The sequence below is a fragment of the Macrobrachium nipponense genome, chromosome 40 (assembly GCF_015104395.2).
Source record: "Macrobrachium nipponense isolate FS-2020 chromosome 40, ASM1510439v2, whole genome shotgun sequence".
NCBI lineage: Eukaryota > Metazoa > Arthropoda > Malacostraca > Decapoda > Palaemonidae > Macrobrachium > Macrobrachium nipponense.
Genome location: NC_061101.1, coordinates 23,400,064 through 23,427,284, shown reverse-complemented (window position 1 = coordinate 23,427,284; position 27,221 = coordinate 23,400,064). Strand labels below are relative to the sequence as shown.

General features: G+C 36.5%; 1 protein-coding gene across 6 annotated transcripts in view; it reads right to left on the bottom strand.

Moving 5' to 3' along the window:
* LOC135211992 (rabphilin-3A-like) overlaps positions 1 to 27,221 on the bottom strand; it is a 454,956-nt gene that overhangs the window by 9,778 nt on the left and 417,957 nt on the right. For all 6 annotated transcript variants that reach the window (XM_064245260.1, XM_064245259.1, XM_064245263.1 and 3 more), the window contains 5 exons: positions 8,419 to 8,602; positions 5,718 to 6,104; positions 5,000 to 5,142; positions 2,324 to 2,409; positions 1,213 to 1,287 (listed from right to left, as the gene is read on the bottom strand). In XM_064245260.1, coding sequence (XP_064101330.1) covers positions 1,213 to 1,287; positions 2,324 to 2,409; positions 5,000 to 5,142; positions 5,718 to 6,104; positions 8,419 to 8,602 — 875 coding nt within the window. The remainder of the gene's footprint in view (positions 1 to 1,212; positions 1,288 to 2,323; positions 2,410 to 4,999; positions 5,143 to 5,717; positions 6,105 to 8,418; positions 8,603 to 27,221) is intronic.

The window sequence follows — 27,221 nt, the reverse complement described above, 5'->3', positions numbered from 1 at the left end:
CTGGATGACTGGAATGGGCCACAAAGAAGCGTGAATGAACGATTTCCAAAGACGAAGAATTGGATTGATGCAAATTCCAATTTAGCCTTTAAATGTCCATACTCGGCCTGATAGTTCTTGGGAGCAATTCGAGAAGTATATGAAGTTGAAGGAGAGCAGGTGAAATAAGTTTTACCAGTAGATAAAACTATAGAGAATGCTGAGATTACGTTTCGAATTAAAAGAAATTCATCAGGTGATGTGTGTTGGCTTGGAGATAAATAGAGGAATTGAGATGAACAGATAGCATGGCAAAGGAAGTAGCGCTTGAGTAACTGAAGATGAGGACAGTTTTTGTGGAAATGACCGGCGAAAAGCAGGAAAAATTAACTGGCTGGTTGTTGCTGCGCAAAAGACCCGATAATATGATGGGATTAATGCAAGTTTGATGGACAAGAAACCAAGAGGAAGAAGAATTAGAATGCTTAGTATAAGTGGTGGAAGTAGGAATAAAGAGAAAAACTAATATCTAAGATGATAAAGAATGCAACGGATATGCAAAACACGGATGAGGATGACGATGTTGGTAATAGTTAATTCTAAGAATAGGCTCAATGCTTAAAGATCTCTGCTCAGGATCAAATCTACAGTAGCACTTGGTATCAATTTCTCACATAATCAGCATCCAGTTGGCAAATGCCTATCACGGTATATCTACGAGGATAACATTAAATCAGGTCAACTGGAATGCTAAGAATAATTGCAGTCTTCAACCATTTAATTCTGATCTTTTGAGACACAGAATGTCTGACCCATATTTAAAGAACTGTTTGTTTGTATGTTTTTTTTTACGTTGCATGGAACCAGTAGTTATTCAGCAACGGGACCAACGGCTTTACGTGACTTCCGAACCGCGTCGAGAGTGAACTTTTATCACCAGAGATACACATCTCTAACCTCTCAGGAGAATGCCTGAGAATTGAACTCGCGGCCACTGAGGTAGTACGGCAACACCATACCGACCACGCCACTGAGGCGCTCATATTTAAAGAACTAGAACTCAAATCAAAGGCTAGTGTTATTTATCATGATATATTGTTATCCTCGCAATTATGTCACGTTGTTGTGTGTTTGCACAGCCATCGTGCGCAGACCGTATCTAGGAAACCAGTTACGACCTCATATTTCTGTATACGAAGGAAGCGGTCACTCTCCAGTGAGTTAAATCCTTACCTTACTAGCACCTGGTAGAAGATGAAGTTTCACGTAAGCATCTGCTTGTCTGCTTGTGTCCGTCGGCTTCAAGTTCTGGAAGATAATCAGTGTGGTGAGAAAGATACAGATGATGTTCAAGGGAAGACGTTGGCGTCATTCTTTAACAGAGGAATTAGATGCTAAATTGTTTTGATTACTTTAGGTTGCCGTACAAATGCCCAGGTTTGTGTTAGCTCTGTATTGAACTGATTTTGTGTAAATGCACACGAGCTAATAACACTTCTAGCAACTTTGATTAAGAGATGGCATTTTAGTAGGATTATAAAAGCTCCCCTTTTGAACGCTGCTTGGATCTGGAGAACATATAAACGGTGTTTTTTAATGCATGCGGCAAGATAAAGCATAATTTGTAATTCTGCATTAACCAAGGCTATGAAAAGGAAAACGGTTAAAAGCACTGAACCAAAGAAAATCATATAGTCGCTTTTACAGTTGTAACAAGGTACTCAAGAAAACCAAGTCAGTTACAACGATAGATAAGGGCAATAAGTGGCCTTCCCTGTGGCCTTTCATAAAAATGTGTTTCATTTATATATATATATATATATATATATATATAATATATATACTAATATAATATATATATATATATATATATATATCCTATATATATATATATATATATATATATATATATATATATATATATAAGTTCAGCATAGTGATATCAAGGGGGGGAGGTGGAGGAAGTATGGTGTTACGCTTTGTGATTGTGATATGGTACATCATTAAGAGCCTTGGGTTATTGTGGAATCCAAACCATGCCTCAGTCGAGTTGCCAGAAATGAAACCCCTTGACCGCTGTAGTTTCTTTCAGTAATCAATAAGGGATATCAGTAGAACCGTCATAAATTCATCTGTATAACTGGTATTCGTAGAGATAAAATATTCTTAAATACAGAAACTTCCATTATCGGGCTATTGTGTCGTAAAGTCATTAATGTAGCATACGAATAATTGCCTATGCCTGTTTGTGAAATTTCATACATTTGAGGGAGCTTGTCTTAGATTGAACATTTGTGGATACTGATTTTTGACATAAAAAAGGAAAAAGACGACAGGATCTTACTCTGGCACTGTGCACCGTACAGTGAAGAGCTTGGTTGTGGGAATCGTACAGCAGGGAAAACTCGACCGTTCCCATTCCTATGGTACCTGGAATGAAAGAAAAGGAGTAATATGCAAAACCTAATAGGTGATAAAGCCGCTAAGGGAAGTGCACATTATCAATTCATAATATATGAATAGAGAAGGAAGTGAGTGACGAGGCTGACGACTTCGAATGGGAAATTGGGTCTGAATTCATTGCTTTCTTTAGATATGGTAGGCTCCAGAGACAGAGTCGTTAACAAAAGCGAAAACCGCAGTTATTTATACATTTTCGGAAGCCTAAGGTGGTTTCCTAGATTTCCATGGATTGTTGTACAATTTTCTTTTCCATTAAACTTTATATAATTTCCTAATAATATTTCATACATTCTTCGAGACTAAGACAAGTCTTATATCTTTTAGTCGTCATAAAGTGGACTGTTTTAGTTAACGATTCACTCATTTTGTAATATTGTGAAGCGTTCTATACTTATCAAATCTTTAATAGTATTTCACTGCCATTAAATCCTAGGTTAGCGTAGCATGCTTCTGTAGTATAGTTATGTAGGTTTTGCTGCCTATTTAAGGAATTCATATTTGATAACATGGAGCCTTTTCTTGTAGTCAGAAGTCTTATGCAATAAGCCTTACTGAGTGTTCTCAGGCATTTTTACTGTATACACTTGTATAGGAAGTTTTATTTTATTTTCCAACTGTAACTTGTAGTTTAAGAAAGCTATATGTACGGTAGTACATACTGCCGTATGTAAACACTCAAAAATAGAAACGAAACCATTACTAAAGACTGGAGGTTTATGTTTATTGTATTTATAATGCGGTGTGTTTTAACGTGTTATGAAAAGGGTTTTGAGAGAGAGAGAGAGAGAGAGAGAGAGAGAGAGAGAGAGAGAGAGAGAGAGAGAGAGAGAGAGAGAGAACAATGACTGCGGGTCATAGGGCCCAGATATCGAAAACGGTCTTGGCTTCACGTACCTTTTCGCCCTTTTCATTTACTAATTTGCACGGTACTTTTTTTTTCCCCTTGTCGTGAGTAGAGAAAAGGTCGTAGTATCTCAGCTTAGCACATAAGTTAAGATCCCCTTTGGTATCAATTAAAAAAAAATTGTTTTTATCGTAATTTACGTCTGATGTGCCTGTCCATGTTTCAATTTACATTGTCAGAAAAGTGATGTGATTTCCCTGAAACATTACCTATCGATGAGCCAGAGCTAGAGAGGTAATTTTGTAACGAAGAGAATGTAGTCCTATAGAAAAGCTAGAGTTTAAATGCATAGTAGTAAATATAGGAGAAAAGAGAATCATTAAAGTCAACGTAAAGATGAATTTGTCGTACGGAAAGCGAATTGGTAATTGTTCTAGATGGTAGGTAACGCATGAACACACTCGAATTAATCTACGCAGTTACATAAAAGTCAAAGCCATTGCTGGGCTAGAATGTCAAATAGGATCAAGCGGGAACCTTTGCAGTCTTTGCAGGTGGATTTAACTCGAAAAGTAAACGTTCTTTCAGCATTCCCTGCCGCACCAAGACTTATTCGACTTCTTGGGCGAAGTAGCAAAAGTTGCAACTGACGTGCTTTGCTTGGTAAATGTTGCGGCTGATTTTGGTTTTTACTCTTTAAAACGTTCTAGTCGTTTCCGAGAGAGGGTGAGTTTGTTTAGCGGAAGTTGACGGATATTATTATTATTATTATTTTTTTTTTTTTCGACTGGGTGGTATTTATAGTGTGGGGTTCCGGGTTGCATCCTGCCTCCTTAGGAGTCCATCACTTTTCTTACTATGTGCGCCGTTTCTAGGATCCACAATCTTCTTTGCATGAGTCCTGGAGCTACTTTAGCCTCTAGTTTTTCTAGATTCCTTTTCAGGGATCTTGGGATCTTGCCTAGTGCTCCTATGATTATGGGTACAATTTCCACTGGCATATCCCATATCCTTCTTATTTCTATTTTCAGATCTTGATACTATCATTTTTCCCTCTCTTTCTCTTCAACTCTGGTGTCCCATGGTATTGCGACATCAATGAGTGATACTTTCTTCTTGACTTTGTCAATCAACGTCACGTCTGGTCTATTTGCACGTATCACCCTATCCGTTCTGATACCATAGTCCCAGAGGATCTTTGCCTGATCGTTTTCTATCACTCCCTCAGGTTGGTGCTTGTACCACTTATTACTGCAAGGTAGCTGATGTTTCTTATTATTATTATTATTATTATTATTATTATTATTAATGATCAAAATTCGGCGGACATTCACGTTCCAGTTGACAATAGGTAAAGGCCCTTTAGGTGAAATTTTGTTTTTCATATCCTCTCTAATTTACAGGATTTTACAGGTGAACAATTTACGCCTGTAAATTGCCCAAGTGTAACCTCGTGTATATAAAGAGTAGACACAAATTACACGTATTTGATCTTTTTCTCCACTTATCATCGTCACAAATGAGCAAAGCTTCACATGGACCAAGCCCAAAAAGACCCCACCAATTTGCAAACCAAACTTTGGGCGGATTCTTTTTATCGCCATTTTAAACTGCAAACCTCTACTCTTCTTCATTCCATTCTTCACAATCTCCACTATATTTCATAAACCTCATTACCGCACTTCACCCAAAAGATGCTTTGAAACGGCTCACCTTCCTTCTCCTTGTTGTTGACGAGGGTCGTATTCGCGTTCTTTTCCTCCGGGAAAACGTCGTCCATACTGCTACTGGTTACCTCGTCCCTGATTGAGGACGAGTCCCTTGACAAAAGGGAATCGCGGGAGTCCCTCGAGTCCCTGAAATGAAATGAGAGCGGATTACCTGAAGCTGGCTTTGTTTCAGGTTTACCTCATCTCCCAGTGGTATTTGTATGTTCAAGAAAGGGTACAAAGACCTGCGTGGGAGACAGGTATTTTGTTTTAATTCTAGTACAGTACTATAATAGTGCTGCTTATAATAATTATGGTGATGATGATGATATCTACTATAATTATTATTATTATTAAAAACAAATATTCATAGAAACGTGCAAATGCTATGAACTTCCACAGAACAGAACGCACACCTGGAAAAAACAAGCAAACAACAAATCTATGGTAAAAAAAAAAAAGAATCAAGGTACTGGTAAATCGGCTAACAAATAAACAAAGATCCTACCAAGCTGTTGGTTAATTATTCATTAATGTCTGTTCATAAAAACGGCGCCAGGTAAAGTGTCTAAAAGTGTTGATAGAAAATGAGTTCAGTGAAAAGTTCAGCAGTAACGGGTACATTTTGTACGTGGAATAAATGGAGAAAAAAGATTATGATGCAGAGGAGAGCAAGACAAAATGTATTGAAAGTGGAAATGTGAAAACCTTTGACCCTTTACCTTGATTCCCTGGAGCCGCCAGCGTTTCTGCCCAGCCTCGGTGGATGCCTCCGGTCGTCACTGCTCTTGGAAGCCTCCGACTCTCTCCTGGACCGAAAACCATTGACCGTCGGGGAGGAGAGAGCCGTTCCCCCAATGTTTCCGCTGCTACTGCTACTGCTGCTCCTGTTCATGGGCAGCGGGGAAGGGTGAGGACTTCTCGGAGTGGCCGCGGTAGAAGCAGATGGGGAGGCCGATAGGCCCTCGGTGACGGAGCTGGTCATGGCGTTACTGGGAGTGCCCGGTGTGCTGTTCTCGGGTTCCGTCTCCTCCTTGCTCTCGCGACTCAGGTTTGGAGAATCACTCACGGATGAGTTAGACCCTCTCGTTGAATCTCTCCAGGCAACTCTGTTCGATGAAGAAACGAATGTGGACCTTATAAAAATGTTGCCTCATACTTTTACCCACCAACATTCAAATAATCAGCTAAGAAGATATTCCTTTTGGAGACAAATGGAAGGTGTAACGCTACAGTGAGGAAAATTATATAGGGATCTTTTCTGAAGGACTACCGATGTATATCAGGAAAATGAAAGTAGGAAGAGAATAACAAAGCATGGGAGTGGAAGGAAAGAACCTATCGTGGAATATTGATCTTCCATATTGGATTTTCTCTGTTATCTGTACTTTACATTCTCGTCCCTTTGCTGTTTTTCACTGACCGATGTTACTGAAAAGAGTGCTACATACTTAGTTCTCGACCGACGGAATTCAACTACAGTGGTTTCTTTTAGTTGAGCTTCTAAGGGGTTAGTGCCGTAAGTGTACCGCAATTGGCGCACTGTAGGCATAACTAAAGGTTGTTGCAGCGTCCTCTGGGCCACTGGCAACACGGACTTTTTAGCCTTTAACTTTACCTCTCTTGCCACTTTCTTTTTTTGGTCTTGCTGTTCAACCGCTCCAACTCCTTGTTTTCAGTGTTTTAAGCCCTGAGTGGCTGAAAGTGGCCCGGTGCTTGGTTTGACAGTCTAAATTTCGTAACCAGTCAACCAGTCTTTCAGTAGAACACGGGTCCTCTCTCGTTTCGTTCCCTGTCCGTGTCTGTGTATGTTTGTATGTTACTACTATTTCGACACTCCTAAAATGAACTTTCAGAAGAGCATCATTTTCTGAGGATTTACGCTCTCATAAAACGATAAAATCCCACATTTAACTTGATTCATGATGCTGTTCAACTGGGCTCTCTTCCTATTGAGAAATGTTTTTCTAAGACGTAATAGTGTTTAAGTAAGGGTTTACGCGCCTCTGGTGCTGTACACACACATGTATATGTATATATAACTTCTCATAGTGGATTTAGGGAGAGCACTACATCATTTTTATATCGTCGTAGTATTTTGAGTTAAAATCGCGATTTTTTTTATCGTGTGAGTTTGAAACTTACACAATAGGGAATAACTTTCTTACCATACTGTTAACATAACTGTTATGCTATTTATTTATCTGTTGCTTGTTTGTTTTATTTTAGTAAATGTTAATATGGTCATACATATATACACTCACATTGGGTCTTTTAAAATCCACACACACATATCACACTCACACATATGTGTGTGTGTGTGGATTTTAAAAGACCCAATATTGTGTGTATACGAAGGGAGATACGAATCACGGTAGCGTTTCTTCTTTTACTTTATTTCAAATACGAATAAAACCTTAAACCGTACAAGCAGAAACGAACAAAAGTAAAAAGATCCCGCAGCTTGTAAACTGCGTTGCCAATATTTACAATTACTAAAATAAAACAAACAAGCAACAGATAAATAAATAGCATAACAGTTATGTTACAGTATAGTAAGACTGGATAATGCAAGGCAGTTTTTCTCACAGCATATATAAGCGTACGCTATATATTAGCGATAGAGTCTACTCGAAGTTAGGTAAATTTCAGGTCTTTCATCAAATACATTTTTTTTACCGTTATATAGTATATATAGTATTAACCAGTGTATGGCTAATTCCTCCAGTTAACAGGTCCGTGAAGGCAGTTCTATTCGTTTAGATTTATAGATTTATTTGGGCTTTTTGTCTGCATTAGCTGTCCTGTTATTATTTGGTGATTGGTGCTGCGAATGATAGTCATTTGACGGAGAACGCTCAGTGATTATATATATATATATATATATATATATATTATATACCTATATATATATATATATTATATATATGTATATGAGTTCTTAGCTTCCCAATTTTGTCATACATTTTGATACACTTTCCGGGAAGCCAAACGAATCAGTAATGCGAAAGTTAATCCCTACTCGGTGAATTTCTAACTCACGGAAAAAAAAATGGGTTTACCTCAAAATAATACTAAAAGGTTATACTACAATATAAGAATCATGTAATGTACTTGAATTAGCTTTGAAAAGTTAATATCACAACATATTACCTAGGGTCAGCAAAATTAAGATATCACTTTAAATAAATAGTTAAAAAATACCTCAGCTGAAAAGAATATACGAAGAATGATCATGATTGAATAGCGAAAAATACAGTGAAATTGATAACAAGATAACCGAAAAGAATAATGAATAAAATAACACGAAATGAATCTTGGAAGAACCTTGAGCAAATGCAGAAAGAGCCATGTAAAACAAACGATGAAAAAACAGCAAGAACAGTAAAAAAAAAAGAAGAAGAAAAAAAAAAAATAAGTCACCTCAACAGCGGGGAAGGAGATCTATCAATCGCTTGATCCCGTCGGAGTTCCGTTCGCGGGCTGAGCTGGTGGGGTGAGTGGGGTGCTGGGGAGTAATACGGGGTTAAAAGAAGTCCTCCGGGGTCACCCCCACCCGTGCTTTCACGGCTCGGGGCGCGGCTCAAATCACGTTGAGTTCCTGCAGCTGGGGGAGAAAGAAGGAGGTATTGTAGAGGAGGTTTCTGAGAAGAATGTTACCACAACAGAGATAAGATAGTAAGGTTTAGACCTTTTTAATGAGCCATGGCCTCGTGTCCAAGGTATTCCTAACTCTATTATTATTAATATGGTTATTAATATTATTATTAAGGTGTACAAATTCAGGTTGAACTAACGAAATACCACCCATTTCTTGCATAGCAAGTGTACACAAAATGAGTGGAAGAAATGGGTGAAGAGGCGTTAAGTAAAAAATAAAGATGAAATAACAATTAGATTAAAAATAATGAATAATTATGAATAAACAACAATTTTATATATCTTCCTTTTAAGTTACCCGTCCCAAAAGTATTGAGAAAGAGTGTTGGAAAAGTAAAAACAAAATTGCACTTGTTGCAAAACATTCATCTGTTGAAAAGTGAAAAGGTTCTAAGGGAAAGAAACGTCTTTTTCAAGTATAGCATCATTTTGTTGTCACAAGCCTCGATGACTGTTCGTGTTTCCAGCGCGTCGCGCATACCCAGGCTGATGTAACAGCAGACAATGTTCACAAACGCGAATAAGAACAAAAATATACCTTTATACCACATTTGAATAAGTAGAATATGACATTGAATTCTAACTGTTTTATTACAAGAGGGCAAATATTACTTCTATTTTTCCATTATTGTTATCAATATTCGTAGTATTTACAAGTTATTGGTAACTGCCAAGTGGCCAGTAGAGGTCTGTTCTAGCCCTGAAATGAATACCCCCATTTTTTTTTTTACGTTAGCGAGCGAAAAAAAAAATCGTCAATGCTTTTGGACATTGATAGTGTTAGACCTAATTAAGTAACATCATTGAAGTGTCACCCTGTTACTATGGCAGTCAGAAAGATATACTACTTCAGAATCCACATAATGCATGGTTTGTTATCAAGCATACGACATATCGAGGGCTACTGTTTTGTAGGTTCATTATGCTTAATAATCTTATATTGAATCCCATGTTGTATATTGGTGTAACGTCTAACATCAGTGCTAAAGTCTTGTGTGTTGCGACTTACCTTTTCCTTGTTCGGGGAGGGAGAAAGACAGACAGTATATTTCATGGAACTCTTCTGTTTCCGTGGAGAGAGAGAGAGAGAGAGAGAGAGAGGAGCGAGAGAGAGAGAAGAGAGGAAGTTGGGGAGGAGAAGAGAGAGAGTGAGAGAAGAGAGAGAGACGAGAGATGGAGAGAGAGAGAGAGAGAGAAAGAGTCTTGCGCCACGAGACTTTGTGAGTCATGTCAGAGCTTAACCAGGTCACAGCGAGGGGAAAGCAAATATACTTTCGACTTGAAATCGCTCGTGTTTTGGATGAGAAAATCAAAACATATCAAAATTATGCAAAAGTGACGAGAGGATTAAATGCTTCCAGAACGTGTCCGAAAGATTTGGCCTTATTTAATCAGCTTATTCAAATTGGAATGGACATGTAGTTGGTGTTGCCAAGTCATTTCTTTCCCTGGAAACCGAGGTGAAAGTGTCGGCTGGAAACGGCTTTGCTCAACTGGCTTGATATTCGATAATGTTTTCAGCTGTACTCCTCCCCATTGAAATGTGGTCCACAAGGTTCCAATCTTCTGGTCTTCAGTAATTTTTTTTCTTTTATTTCGGATGAGATGACTGGTCCCATGACCTTTCTCCAGCCTGCCTGAGAACCCTGCACATTTTCATAACTACCTGGTGCACAATTCATTGTCTGGGTAAATAAAAAATCACGATGGCTTATTTTCGGCCTGAATTGTTTTGGCCTCTGCAGGAATCGGTCTTGGGTCTCGCCAGTTAGTCGATGTTTTTTCCCTCTGATACACAGCCCTTATTATTATTATTATTATTATTATTATTATTATTATTATTATTATTATTATTATTATTATTATTATTAAAAGGAACTAATTTGTACCTCACCAAAAGGCAAAGAAAGGTTATCAGTTGAAAATGGATGAAATTAATTAGAATGAGATGTTAATTGACTTTATAAAGTTGGTGACCTCTACCACCTCGGAAACTATTTAAAGTATTTATGCGTGTTGCTTAAATTTTTCTTTCACACTTCAGCTCGACTTCGGAGGATAATGCCAAAGGAGAGAGGAAGGAGACATCATTCGGTGTACGTAGTCGTCTAAAGTACCGATAATGACGCAGCTACATATACACACACATAGAACATATCCTTACACACACAGATTTTTTTTTATTATTATTTTTAATTGTTTACCTAGGGCAAAGTGCGTTCATAGTGCACAGTCGTCGGCGGCAGCAGCGATAGCTACACTAACACACATATACACAATCCCTCGTATGCGCATTTATAATGCCATAATGTATATTAGTTATTTATAATAGTGTTGATTATGTAAGCTGTAATGTTGGCGATGTTCGCTGTAAATAGGGTCTGTTAGAGTCCACTCTTCCATGTTGGGTGCTGGTTTTATGATGTTTGTATGTCCGCTGGGTTGTATTGTATCGCCTCCTAGCCTTGGCTTATAGAGCCTTTTCTTGGGTTGTTTATTGTTCTGTTTAATGTGCCTTTTGAGTGCTTAGAAGTCATTGTTAGTCTTTTGTTCATTTACGTTAGGCCTATGGCTCTGCTTTCTATTATTTGAATACATGTTACCTTAAGTTTTTTTTTAAACAGCCTTTCACAATGTGACATGTCGCTTCTTTGTCTGTCCTCTTTGCTGTGTTCTTAGAATTCCACAACTGTATATACCACTGGGTTTTTTTACGATTTTTATTTTCCCAGATTTCTCTTCTTCTCTACTGAGAATTATGATCTTTGATCATCTTTCACTTACCCCATTTCATTCCTCAGCGTGTTTTAGCAAACGTAGCATTCCAAAGGTTTCTCTCTTTTTGTATTCAACTTTCAAATTTTTACATGTGGCATCTCATCTCATCTAGAAAACCAGATGTCATTTTTGTTTGTTTGCAGTACATTTCAATTTATTTTACTCAGTTTCGCACATCTAGTTTTGAAACCAGTACTCGCAGTAATCGCCGTCAACTGCAGACTATTTCTGTTTGCTTCCTTTCCACAATTTTGAGTCTCCCAGTCACCATTTCTTTTCCGACCTTGATTATTCTCCCATACTTTCGAACACTTTGTCACTCTTTTGATTAACGAGCACTCTTTCTCTTTTACCAAAGTTTTTTCACCTTCCTTTTCTGAGTCCTTACGGTAATGACTGAAACTGCGTAACTGTTCCTTTTACTATACCACTAAGCAGAGTAACTTAAATATGGTTAGTAGATTCCGTAGAGTTTCCCCCCCGTGATTACTCAAGATCTTAACTTCACTGCCATTCCTTTGGCTTTCACTTAAGCTTAACTCTGGAATTCTAACATATTTTCATTAGAGTACATAATTTTCTTACATTTATAAAAATGCGTAATGAGTCCTTTTTCGTTCCTGTCCTGATGTTTCTCTACTAGAACTGTGACATTTTCTAAATTTTTTTCCATTCTATCCTACCCTCAATAAATAAATCTTGACTTGCTTGTGTAAAATTTCTTTTACAGATGCTTAATGGCTATAGTGAGAGGTTTCAGTCCTGCCTGTCGTTTTTTTTATATATTTTAAATTCTATGACCAAGTTTTCTCTTCACCACATTTTCATGATGTCTCCTGCAACATGTGCACATGCCCAAATCATGTTCATGACTCTTTGAGTTTCTTTGAGCCCTCAATGACTTCTGCTAATACTAGTGTCAATGACTATTACTGATGCCCTTATATATTATTTTTTCATTTCTTCTTGTAACTCAACTCATTTATATATATATATATAATATATATATATATAGATATATATTATATATATATATATATATATATATATATATATATATATATATATATATATATATATATATATATATATATATATATATATATATATATATATATATATATATATTATATATATATACATACATACATATATATATATATGTAACTAGTCTTGTGTTAATACTTTTCCCTGAAGAGCTATTGTTTTAATTAATGCCTCATGGAGCAGTTATATTAAACCCTCATACGACAGAGAAAAAGAAATATTGAGAACGCTTTGCGGAAGCTCTAGAGAAGTATGTAATAGCAACTGTCCTTTTTTAAGCAAGTTTGCTTAGAATAAGGGTTATTATTATTATTATTATTATTATTATTTATTACTTATTATTATGTATTATTATTATTATTCAAAGAAGTAAAAATCTATACGGAACAAAAGAAGTACCTTACTTTATTGTTTTAAGTTTCCCGAGAACTGCAGGAGAAGAGAGAGAGCGTAGGATATCGGGGGACGACGGAGGAGAGGAGTGATTTGAGGAAGAGACGAAGAGAGAAGAGAGCGGAGAGAGGAGAGAGGACCTACATGAACCCAGATAAATAAAAAAACAAAAACAAAATGGCTATCAACACTGGATTCAGATATAGATATAGCACCACATGCAACCTTTCGCTCCGAACTCTTAAAACTCCGAGTCCCAGTAATATTTCTCTTTATATTTCCTTCAGGAATCAATCGCCTATACAGAAGGGTCGATGAGGTTGCCTTTGTTAGCAATTTTCTCGGGAAAGATTCAATTTCCGTCACGTTTTGCCAGCCATATTTTTTTTATCGCTTTTCCTTACTCTCTCTTTCTCTCTAAAGAAAATTTAAACTTTCAGAGATTTGATTTCGTGTTCTCTTTATTTTTTGAATTTTATACTCACCCTTTCAACTCCCTCTCTCAGAGAAATTTACTTTGTGGCTCCATGTATGTTTTGTAATTTAATTTAATTGTTATTTAATCTTTACATTTCATACTTACCTTTGCACAAGGAAACTTTTGACGCAATGTAACTCGCTAGTCGTCGGGCATAGTAAAACGTTTCCCAGATAATGGAAGGATTTCTATAAGATTTCGTAGAAGGGTCGCCTCCTTTTACATTACATGTTGACGTAGACAAAATTGTAATATCCTGGAAAAGCTCATGTTAAGAAATAATAACAATAGTGAATAGTGTTTTGGAAAGGGTTGGTATACAAAGCATAGCCAGATCGATGGTGATCAAAATAACGAAGACATCGACTTACGGGTGAGCGATATAAAAAAAAAAAATGCTCAAAGCAAAAGAATATGTATTCAGTGGTTCCGTCAAAAGTCACCTTCGTGAAGGAGGCTCTCGACTGTTAGGGAGGGCAATGTTATCCTTAGGGTGCGTTCACACTACAATAAAACATGTCGTAAACACACGTCAGCTACTTGTTGCATACATATCCCGAATAGGTAGAAAACAAGTCGGCAGCAGTAAATTAAAGCTTTTTTTCGCAAAATGTTGAATAATCGTATGCATGTTTTACTGTAGTGTGGATGCACCCTTAGATAATTACTTTTGACGAGTAGGTGACAGGTGTAATGGGTGCAGTAGGTTACTTTCCCATATAAGTACTCTAGATTGCAGTCCCTTTCTGTCTTAAGGAGTTTGGTGCCATCATGACAAGAACTGACATTATTTGAGTGTAAATGATTGCTTATGGACATATACAGATTTCTTTGCCACTTTGAAAATTTAGTCTCATAGGATCATATGACGGTGGGATTAGAGCTGATTCTTTGGTGCCCTTGGTGCACAGGTAGAGAAGTATGGCTTTATGATTTTAGCTCCTCATTTTCATACTTCTATAAAGGGTGTCTGTTAAAGAAAACCTTCCCATCGTGCTCAAGGTGGAGGATATTGTCCAGGAGGATCTCAGCCACGAGATTTACTGCGTTAGTCGTCTTTGGATAGAATGTGACAATTGGATTTTAGGTTATGTAGTTCCTCATGGTCGCTTGTGAGGTTAACAAACACACATATATAAATATATATAATTTATTTATATTTATAAGTATAATTCATAATACTTCTGGTTGAAGTGGAGTACAACAGCGAGAGGAGATTGACCGTTTGTCCGATAATTTAATTAAGATGAATAATTGTTGCAAGGGTGAAAAAACATTAATTCTGATGGAAATTGCCGATACTCGAGTGTATTTTTCGTACCACTTATTTCCGCAAATAAATGAGGATTTATCGTATTTGCATATGAAATCTTATAATGTTTTCGAGTTACTGATTGTGAGTTACTGATTGTGATTTTTTATTAGCACACCAAGTTCTGGTGAGCTGGGAATAAATGAAAGGTCCTTCATGCGATGCTTTTCAAACTCATTTCATCCTTGATTTGGAAGAAATAAAACGCATATTTACGAATAATATTCTCCCTCCAAATAACCCCACGGAACATATTAATGCCAGATCACATTGATATAGTCACCATACTCACTCATGTAATGAAGCAAATATATTTGCTGTGCTTGGGGCTGTTATTCTCAACAGATAAAATATACTTACCCAATTCTCTTTGAATATATTACTTGTAATTACCTTAGCAAATTTGTAGCTTAATGATTATGCTGCAGAAATGGTATTCCTTCATTATAGGTTAATAAATAAGGGATATAGTAATACAGTTTTGTTATTTTAATGTAATAATGCCACACCAAACCAAGGTAGACTTTGAATAAACCTATGAATCAATGTTTTTATGGCCAAACTGAAAATAACAAATAAATATTCTGGAAAAAAAAGCACCAACGATAACACATTATCATCTTCAGACTCTGCTGGCACTACTAATAATACTAATAAAATTAATAATCAAGCTTCAAAGCAAATCGGTTACAAAATGAAAAACAAATGCAAAAAAACGGGCACGGAACAAAGAAAATCAACAGAAGATGCAGAAATTTTCATGAGGTTTTCCACGTTTCCCACTGCTTATTTCAACAGGTCAATTTCGAAAAGCTAAACTCATTTCATTTTTCACCTGCCAAGCGAAAACTGGCCCGCATAGGTACACTTTTCCGCGGAAAATATATCCAATTTAGATTCTATTTGTAATTTTTAAAACTTATTAATATACGTAAATTTACTATAATTATCTTGTCATGTATAAAAGTAGGCTATGAAATGGGTAATTTTGATAAATGCTTATAGATTAGGTTTACAGAAATATTTATAGGAAGCAAAGTAAAATGATAAAACTCCAGTAATTTTGCAAAGGATGAGGTTGCAAGCCTCATACTCTTTGCCTCCAATCACATGCAGGCAGGAATAGTTATTTTTTATCCTTAACAAGGCTCGAACCCCTGCGCTAGGTCCTTGGTATGCTTAAATGAAGCAACCAAGAATGAATTGCTTGCTCTTAGGGCTATAGCAGTTTTGCTTGTGGTTGTCAGTGTTCTGTAGACATTGTCCTTTCCTTCTTTGGTCATTCGCGGAAAAAAATCGACTCGTCTGAAAGAGAAGATAGCACATGCGGGGAAATAAGAGCAAAACTGATAAAACAAATGGATATGAAGATCTTTTTATTGTGAAATTGGTTAGTAGAGTAAAATTAAAATTCAAGAAAGCAAGTTAAAGAAAAACTTAAAATGCTTGAAAAGCAAAAGCAAAATTTGAAGCTCTTTCTACTTTTGAATTCAAATAATAAGGATATTCAACTTTGAAAAATAAACCAACAAAATCAATAAAATAATCTTATACTAATGTGAGTTTGACAAAGTAAATAGCACTGAAATGAAAAAGATAGCCTTAAAAGTAAACAGGAAAAACAAAGAAAAAAAAAAATAACTGAACAATGACACAAAATTACGTAGAACTTGAGTGTTGAAATTCAAAATTACACAACCTCAAAATAAACCCGTGGATTCAGGAAAGAGAGAGAGAGAGAGAGAACAATTTTTTTTAAAGGTTTGTGAATTAAAAAAAAAGAAAAAAAAGGAAGCAATGGATCTGGCTAGCGCGAGAGTGTTTTATATTATTTCGCTCAGTGGAACACTACAATTCGGCGTGCAAGAGACATTTTCCATCAGACGACCCTTCCCTTGATCCCAGGACAGGGTCAGAATAGCTTTCTAATTTAATTCCTGGTATTCTTCTGACAACCATTTCCTTTGGCCGCGTTGTTTACAGGCTTCCGTGTCATTTTTTATCTTCCAGCGGGATTAAAATATATTACAGAAAATAAATTTTTCTAGCGGGATTGAAACATATTACAGAAAAATATTACCCGTCATACTGAAATCCCTGGTATGTTAGTGGGATTAAGGTATTAACGTTTTCAGTGAAATTTACAACTTATCTCTTCAAAGTTTTAGAAGTTGTGGGCTTCAGTCAAACGTATTTTAATCGTGTAACTTCCAGAGTCAAGAAGGCTTAATCCATATTCTTTGATTCAAAGTAATATCAAGCAGTGACTGAGGCATGAAATGTCATGAGGGGTAATTTTGAAAAGTGGGCTTCGGAGGCCTTGTTCGCCGCTTATTGTTTGCTGACAAGTAATCTGTCTTCCAAGTGGCAGGTTTATCTCTTGCCGTTATTTTTTTTTCATACTGGTATAGATAAACGGTATTATGTTGCCAGACCCTTGGCCATATAGTATACTGTTGCCAGTAAATTTGGAAAATAACAAGTGTCTTTCTCCTCCGTATCTAAGAGGCATCACACACATTGGAACGAGAGACTTTTAGGTCCTTTATATCCTGACAGGATCCACTGTTTCTTCTCTATCAGAAATCAATGTACTATACAGCTGTGTACGTGTGTGTGTGTGCGCGCGCGTGCGTTGTGTTTGTGTGTATTTCTCTTGTCATTTCTCTGAGTTTGTTCATCACTCTACCCGTAATAAATTAACTCGCCATTGTCTCAGCCCCATTTTAACGCCAAACCAACCACTCTCTCGCCTACAGATTCCAGTTGTTGCTCTTGGTAAATTATACGTAAACTTGAACTATTCCGTATTTCCATTTTCATCCTCTTTTGCAATAAATGCATTTCGATAAAAATATATATTCTTCCAACGATAAGTTATCATGTAGTACGCTTTTCATTTAAATTAGAAAAATCTCTCTTAATTCAAAAGTCTTGAAAGGCCATTTTCAATCAGAGACAGAAAAATGGATAGTAAAGTGGTCTACTGAGTACAATACATTATATTCTGTAAATTATCCCTATTCCATTTCATTAAAAAAGAGTGAACCGTAAAAGGTTTAGTACCAACTCACAAAACAATCGTCCACATTCTCTACCCGGAAGCGAAAGAAGTCGAGGAAATATCCGTCGACCTCTTAACTGTAAATTTCTTTAACCGCACAGAGAGAGAGAGAGAGAGAGAGAGAGAGAGAGAGAGAGAGAGAGAGAGAGAGAGAGAGAGAGAGAGAGAGAGAGAGATCCGCGAAGCATTTACCAACACATCTGGTTTCTGTTTGAGGAGATAAACGAATTATTGTTTTGGGACCGGGGGACCTCTATTGAGGGAATAAAGGGGGACACCAGATGCTCTTTCGGGGGAGAAGGAGATCAAACGTTATTTTTTTATACGTTACTCTCTCTCTCTCTCTCTCTCTCTCTCTCTCTCTCTCTCTCTCTCTCTCTCTCTCTCTCTCATCAGGAGATGAAAAGAAGTTTCCCAACTGGAGTCCTCTACCCCCCCACTCCCTCTCTCTCTCATATAAGAAGGGAAACATTAAAAGTTTTCTTTACTCGGCCTCTTCACTCACCCTCCCGTAACCCATCCCACCCGCCTCTGAAGTGCTTTCCTCAACGACTGAATTCAGTGTTTGACAGAAGTAAAGTTAGCTTTATGTATGACTGATTTTCTTTACTTTTATATTAGTTTCTGAAATAACTATATAAATATACATGTTGACATTGTATATGTTTTTTATTATTAATTTTTTTGTATACTCCGCTGTTATAGATTCTTGATTTTGTGAAACTACTTCTATTATGGCTTCAGAAGCTAGCCTAGCAAAATAATGAACGTTTCCATTTTTCACATATGTATCTGGAAATTATAATAATAATAATAATTTTGAAAAAAAATGGTAGAATTCGCAAGACAAAAGTATTTTCAATCTTTTTAATTTTATCCCGAGTTAAATTATTTACCAAACATTTCTGCGTTAAATTCGTACTTGAATTCAGTTTTAAAGTTGATTCGGTACAACTGAATTTTATTTTATAAACACTGTACAGTCACAGTATAATTACTTATGAGGGTAAAGCAATTAAGTCGGAAATGTTTACTCTGTATACAAACAACAATCTAGCATTTGTAAGAGGTATTTTGTTAAACTGAAAACTTTAGGAGGACTTGCAATGAAAAAAATCTTTAAAAAATCCATTCTCCATCTTTTTCCAACAAAGTACTGCCCTTAAGTTAATTAAATTCCCCTAAGTTTTCAGAGCAGCGATATGTACCCCGATTAACCTAACCCTAACACAGAATGGTTATAAATAATAAGGGAGCATTTAATATGGAAAAGTACTACAAGACTTGATTAAACACTACATAAGTTATCAGCTCATTGCTCAGTACCCCGTGTAATTTGCCAGTGGACATATGGTGGTTATATATAGAGAGAAATTCATTATAAAATGTTACTAAATTCTGATTCTATCAGTTGCACTTCGGAGAAACTTTTAAAAGCTTATTGCACTTTAAGTACGACGTTTACATAGTAATCAACGTGAAGAAGTTCAGTAAAATTGATGAAATAACTAAGAAGAAACAAGTTGGATGATCTAAACTACTAATGGTATCCGAAAACACTTAACTTAGGAGTACTGTCAATTCATTTTGAACTCTTCCTCTTTCGGTTCTAATTTTATCATAAACTTTCCTTTACATGGGATGGTCAAAATACAATTTCCTCTGTAGGTGATGTGTCTTCTCATGCTCTACCTTTAAATGGCTTACGGCGGATGGTAATAGACTCTAAGAACGTCTTCAAAATATTCTGAATTTTGTCAAGAACAGGAAGTTTTGACTGCAGTCGTAATAGTTTAGGGAAAGCTTGGTTTAATGAGAACTCTAATAAAAAAACTTGAGAATAATTAAGTAGATTTCTGACCAAAAAATAATATTGATGGTTGGATTGAACGCGTAGTCACTCTTACCTTCTCCTGCCAAGCTTTGGAATTCTCACCCTGCCTCTGTTTTGCCTAAATCATAATATATACAATCTTCCTATCCCCCTATCTCTTGCTTTCTTCGGGCCTAGACTAGAAAAGGACATTTGTTTGTCTGTCCCTGAAGTAACACGGATGTGCGATATGTTCTTAAAAACCTAACTTCGCCATGACATTCAGCCTCATCAACAAAGAGAATAATGACGCCTTTGATGATAGTCTGCAGACGCACTGCTACCTAATGAGGGTAATCCTAGTAAATGAGGTTAGAAGATTATCTTCAGAGGATAATTTACTCGAGAATGGACTAACACTTGAGAAACAGAGGTCATGATTAACTTAATCTCCTACTTTGACACTAAGTCTTCAATGCGCAACTTTGCCAGAAGCAATTACGACGAGAGAGAGAGAGAGAGAGAGAGATTGTGTATGTATACTGTATTTCTTAAGCATTTTCAAGTGTTTAAGACCGTGGAACAGAAAATAGTATCACTGTATTCCTACACACACACACACACCGAGAGTGAGCCGAGAGAGAGAGAGAGAGAGAGAGAGAGAGAGAGAGAGAGAGAGAGAGAGAGAGTGTCTTTGGTCAAGTTGAACCTCTATTTTCCTGTTCGTTTGGCTACTTTAACTTGATCGTTAATTTTCTTTCAGCGTTAATATATTTTTGCTGAGTAAAATACATTTGACGATGTATTTTTCAAAATTCTTGGAAAATCGTATATTGCTGACCGAATTCATTTTTTTCATTCTTGAAAATAACATATATATTCCTAATAGTAACACAGAAATAGAAATTATTTATTATTTCTTTCAAATCTATCGTGACATTCTGAATTATAACACTCATTCCTTGCATTAAGATAACAGACGGTAATTCAGTTGCTCCACCAAAGGTTAATGATCCAGAAAACATATTCTGGAACTGATGCAGAATGTATGAAGAACTAATCAAACCAATTGAACCATGGGATCACAACTTCCATTTATTATGTATCCGAGGGACTGCAAAGCATGGCAGGGCTAAGGGGCCAAACATCCAGAAATCTCTGGAGAATAGTGGCCAAATAAATTTCTAGGACAACCAGTTTAAATGAATCTATATACGAAAGGCATTCAAGCCGTAAAAGGTGAAGATCAAAATCTGGAACACTAAGATTTATTGTTACTAAATCTCGGATTCTTCATGAATGCTGGCAACGTTGACAACATTTTTCTCACTTTTCTATTTGTCTCATCTTAAACTATTCTCAGAAAATCGGTTAAAAAGTATGGTACTAGAAAATATTTTGCACTGGATTTCCTGTTTTCCCGTTCAAAATATACTTTTTTTTATGACAAATATTTACATTTTGAACTGATAGGAAATAGACCATACCCACGCGGACCGTTGATCTAATTGGGTGACGTTAAACATATCCTCGCCTTAATTTTTTCTAACATTTGGCGTTTTATGTGTGTGTGTGTGTGTGTGTGTGTGTGTGTGAGAGAGAGAGAGAGAGAGAGAGAGAGAGAGAGAGAGAGAGAGAGAGAGAGAGAGAGAGAGAGAGGTTGAAATGCAACTCAAATATAAGGCTATTTTGTAAATCTCGAAAAATCCCTCCCGGGACTTTTGGCCGAAAGGTGAACGATGGATGAAGAACATGTATTTTTATAGAGGGACAGAGAGAGGCAGGGTAAAAGTATTTCAGAAGAGGTGTAGGAGGACAAGTGGACAGGGGAGAGGGGGAGGAGTGCATCTATTTAGGGAGCAGTGCGTCTATTTACATCTCCGGCAGAAGTACGCCCACTCTCCCGTTTGATGAAAGACCTTGTTAGGTCATTAAAGGTGACCCAACCCTGTTCTCACGAGGGGACTGGGTACATGTCTACCTGGAAAGCTACTTCTTTTTACGAAGGCAGGCATAGACTGTATTGCCAATAAATGTAAGTGGTCGTATTTCACGTGCAACAGTGAAACCAAACCAGCTTCGATAGAAGAGAAGGCGAGGGAGGAAAATTGGAATGCGTAGGGAATGGGAGCACTTTTCTTGCGTCGGATTTTTTAGCAGAGTAACTCCAATTTGCCATTCGTTCAGTCCCCTGGCTATTACGGCCCCCAATATACTGAAGTCAGCTACGAGGCAAAAGGCCAGGATTTCATTGCAGTACAATTACTTATGGAAGCTTGTGGATAATAAAATTTGTGCGTTAACGTCTTTTTCGCCTAATCTTTAAATCCTGGTTCAACCGATTCCAAAGAAAGCTGACCAAAATAATCATTCCAATCCCCGTCCTACAGCGTTATTTTGTGTATCGGTGAAAGACGCACAATAACGAGAATATGTCTATCTGGTTGCCAGAACGACAGATACATTGGGGACACGATGAACCCAAAGGCTTGGGAAGCACTCCAAGCCAGTCTTTCACTTTCCCAAAGCTCCAGGAGGTAATTTGGTTACCTTTTTTTTTGCCAGTACCTCTACTCTCTCAGGAAGACGTCAACAATTTATTCAACATTACATGAGTTTACCGAACTGGAAAATTCCCTTAACAAAATCATTATCAAATGATGTTACAAATGCGAGGAAACAAACAATTATGAATTGCAGGCAAAATTATGAGAGATATAATTACCAGTCCTAATCTTTGTATATAAATTAATATGTTAATGTAGTAGATAACCTTTCTGCTCCCATGGTGAACGTCATCTTTAAAATTAATTTCCTTTTACTTTTCAAAATATTTTTGCAATATTTATTTATTTCTTAACTTTTTGGTGCTCTCCCAGTAATCTTCTCTGGCCTTATTTACCATCGACTTTTCGCATCAGACTCCTAAATCCTCTTTAAGGTTTGTTATTCACTCCATCAAGTTACCGGCCGCACTGTAACGCAATGCCTATTGCATCAGGCCAAGACGATTGATTGAGTTATGGCTGCTAAAATGGCTTTACAAGATCTAGGTTATTGACGCCAGTCAAGTCAAGAAAGTTCGCTGAAAACTTCATTTACATTTTTCATACGTTGGGTAACTGCTTGGTTAACCCCCCTCTTTTATCCGGACCTAGAGCAATCTAAACGAATTCATGTAAATTATGATGTTTTCCTTTTAATTTACAAAACTTCGACAATTTCTGCGCTACAACAAGATTCAGAAACGGGGGGGAAAACAACAACAATGCACAGACCCATAATCCTATCAATAGTAACCGAAATCTAAAAATATTACAAAATTCTGACCGAGAAAACATGCATATTTCGAATCACGTAACAGCGTTTTTTATGAAATAAAAAAAGGATAAAAAGGAAATGGGGGCCTGACATTTAAAGTACGTTTCCCCAGCCAGAAATGCCTGATCACCAATCGCCTCACGCGTCTCCCTCTTTCAAAAAGGTTAAAAAAAAAAAAAAAAAGTGATTTTCCGATTTTCCATACTCAGCTAGACTCCACGTTCTCGAGGAAAAAAATGAAAAATGTAAGCATTTTGGGAATATGAATAACACACACACACACACGTAGGTATCCATTGCTTAATTTGAGGATGCAGTCAGCCATAATGGGCAATTTGACTGGAATGTTAGGTTCAGGCTTACTAGTGCCGTAGATGTCTCACCAATCCGATGCCCAGCTGTAATTGGATACCAGCATCTTCTGGGGCGGAAAACAAGGGCATGAGGCTAACATCCTCATTCTTAAAGACTTGCTGAGAAATCTGAAGGTCATACTCTTCTTGCAGCCACCCTCCCCAGCGGGAAAAATGTATATACTAAAAAAAACTTGGTCTGTCATCATTTGAGGAGAAAAGTCCATTAACGGTTTTCAAGCGGGACCGGACCTGTTTTGTGTGGTCTTCCCCTTTCGGTCTCCACCAGTGAATTTGAAGACGTTTTCTAAATACCTCCTTTTGAAGTGGCAAACAGAAATAGAGAAAAAGTAAAAAATTAAAGGACAGATACAATGCCCTTGTGCATAACAGTTGAAATTCATTAACACGATTGCTTTGACCGTAAAGATAATAGAAGTATTAAGTATTAGGAAACTAGGTTAACAGACAAATACGCAAATGAACCTTCATTAAAAAAAACGGTAAGTATATTATTATGCTACTTTTTCCTGAAACGCTTTCATAAACACTGGTCATTTAACCGAGAAATTTTAATTTAATTTCTAAAATTTCCAAGGAGTACCCTTTCCAAACAATATTAAAGGAAATTGTACATAGATTTAAAAACGTCCTATTTCGTCTGTTCTTCTGTAACCTAGAATAAAACCGGCAATTACAGCAACAGATTTCAACCGTAATTCTTAACATCTCATAAGAGCAAACCCGTAAAAAAAAATTTAAAAAAAATAAATGAAAACCTTTTTTCCAACACTCCCAGCTGCCCTTCTAAAAATTCATTAAGGATACTACATCCCCACCATACGAGAAGGAAAAATATAAGAAGACCTCTCCTGACACTTTATGAAGTGAAACAAGTGTGTGTGTGTTGAGCCCTGGCCCAGGGATATTAAAGTGCTGCTTCCGTAATTTATTGGAAATTATGACCGAAATTTGCGTTCTTTATGAGGCCAATTTCGGACCGGCGTATCTGCGCTTTAATGAGGCACAGTCTCTGAACTTTCTTTAATTACGAGTGGCAACGGGGAAAAAAGTAATTGGCCTTGTTGCAATGAAACAGAAAATACAAGAGAAGGAGTATTAGAAGCGCGCGCGCGCGCACACACACAATAATGAACACAATGACTGATTATAATGTCTCCAGTAAGTGTGAATGTCAAACATTCATGACATCTTTCTAAGTTTATTCCGTTTATATTAAAGGAGAACGCATATCAAAACCTAGATCATCATTTTTCCTGGCGATGGAAATAGAACAGATTTATACACATAATTTACATAATAAAATAACTAGCGCCAAAATTCTAACTACCCTGCTACTTCATCCGATTACGCAGTATTCACAGAAATCAACAGATACTAAGGCAACATACCATTTCGCAACGGAATAGACCTATGCAAGCAAGAATGTCGGGCTGGTTTTTGGTGTGTACGTAGCTTGATGAACCTTCCAGCTTTTTAATGATAATTATTGTACATATTATTTCCCTGTCTACGTGAGATGAGGATAAAATAAAAGTAAAATTTAAACGGCTATGCCGTAGGGCATCTTTGAGCTTTATAAAACTGGTTTCAGAAATTTTCATGAGAGCTTATCATCTACATTGTGGAGAGAGAGAGAGAGAGAGAGAGAGAGAGAGAGAGAGAGAGAGAGAGAGAGAGAGAGTGTGTGTGTGTGTGTGTGTGTGTGTGTGTGCGTGCGTGCGCGAGCGCGAGCGCTCAGTTTACTATGAGAAGGTTGACTATTCATTAAAAATTAAGTCGTGGTGGAATAGTATATTAATCTTGATTAGCTGGAAAATTTTGATATGAATTGTACTATTACTTTTCATCTGTTATGGCAATGAAGTTTAAAATTCGAAAATACGGCTGAATAAATATTCAAAACTGAAAAAAACTGGAAAACTTGATCTGCTCACATCTTTTGTTTAAGTGTTCAATAATTTATAATTTATATGAAAGCTTGAATTTACTATTCATGTTAAAATATGATACTTTTAGAATATACTTCAAAATATACAAGACAAAATGATATCCGGCGAACTTTTAGTTAAAGCATCAGTGCATATAAACATTCTCTCTCTCTCTCTCTCTCTCTCTCTCTCTCTCTCTCTCTCTCTCTCTCTCTCTCTCTCTATCTCTCAAGATTAATTTGAACCATCCCAACTAGAGTATTATAGAGCTATTTCGCTGGTATAATTTAAAATTTCCTCTTTCTACAGTTTCAAGTAAAATCGATTGATATTCTAGAAGGAAAAAAATGAGCCACAAAATATGTAAACAATTATATGGAAGCTAATCAAACTACCAAAGAACCCACTACCCATATATGTAAAAAAGGGAAAATATAAGGAAGTAATATCATAATTAAGAATACATAATGATAATCAACAAACAAATAAATACTTACTTAAATGAACGGCATTTTAAGTCATAAAAAATACCCTTTTTTCATTATCACTATTTCTGTGTTCTGTTTCAATTATAAGCCCACTTCTCAGGAAATCGAGCGGTTAATCTCAACTCTGAGCCAAAATCCGCGAATCTTCTTTGCCAATTGAGCTAAACTATTTTTCTTTTATAGACATCAGTGTAAAGGCAACACTTCAGTGCCCCTCCTCCACAGGTTTCATGAAAATGGAAGGTTTCTGTGCGTCCAAAAACCTTAAAACAATCGACAGTCAGATCACAAGAGAACGCTTCTAATAGTTCTCTGGGGATTAAATTGAGTTCTGAAAATTCCTTTCACATCCTTTTAACAGAATGTTGTTGGAAGAGCACCCACTGGCCGCAGGCAGAACCCTCGGCATTGGAAGAAGACAGTAAATTATATGAAAGTTTTCAGTGAAAGGGGAAAAATATTGAGTGAAAAGGCAAGAATGTATGAGCACAATCAAGGTAGTATTCTGAAAATTAACGGTCAAGTTTTTAAAGGTATAAACTCGTCCCTTAATTTATGCTTCGAAATAAATTTAATGTTAACTCCTCCTTTTTATTATTATTCATAAAAAGCTCCTGTTCTTTCCTCAATCCTAAGAAAAAGGATAAATATAATTAACAGGGCTTGTCACGGTTCTCACACAAAGCCGTATAAAATTCATTAACGGAATTACATCCCCAACACGTAAGAGACAGACGCGTCAAACGACCTCTTTACTGACTTTATGAAGTGCCACAAATGGAAGAGGCCATGGTCTGGGGATATTAAAGATGATATTTTTTTTTTCTTCTGTTGTTGGTGGAAACTTCTTGTTGCCTTTTAAATGTTTTGCAGGGAAACGAGAAAACTAAAACACATAAGATTATACCCTGGGAAGTATTGCTTGGCATAATATTCCTTGTATAATTGAAATGGGACAAACTTGGATATTTCAAGACAACTTCTTATGTAAATTAATATATAAATAGGTAAAACTTGAACTGAAAAAAATAGTGTTACAGAGAAATGATGTGAAAACGAATATTTCGTAAAAATAGTAGTGCTACTTATAAAATATTTTTGGGGAATGTTTTTTTCCAAATAAGACCGTGAAAATAAAGTATTATATAAAGAATCTCCCTCTCATTATTCACGAAAAGCCTTCAGTATGGAAATAACCAAAAAGACTAGAATTACTGAAGTTTATGGGAATTAAAAAATTTAGGCCACTAACAAAAATAATTTGACGGTCTTTCGTGAAGTCCAAAGTATTCGACATGAATTGTTCAACAAATTAGGCTTTCATAAACTTTCTGAGAAATAATCTTACAAACCGACTTACGATTCACTAAAAGGGTATGCTTGCATAAACGTGTAATAAGTTATTAATTAGTGGATGAACTTTGATGATGCCGACTTCAATTATACAAGTCATTTAAGCTTCATAAGATGAGTTTAAATCATTAATTATCCAAACATACTGGGATTGGATATAGAATTTAAGCCAAAGGCCAAGCACTGGGACATATGAAGTCATTCAGCGTTGAAA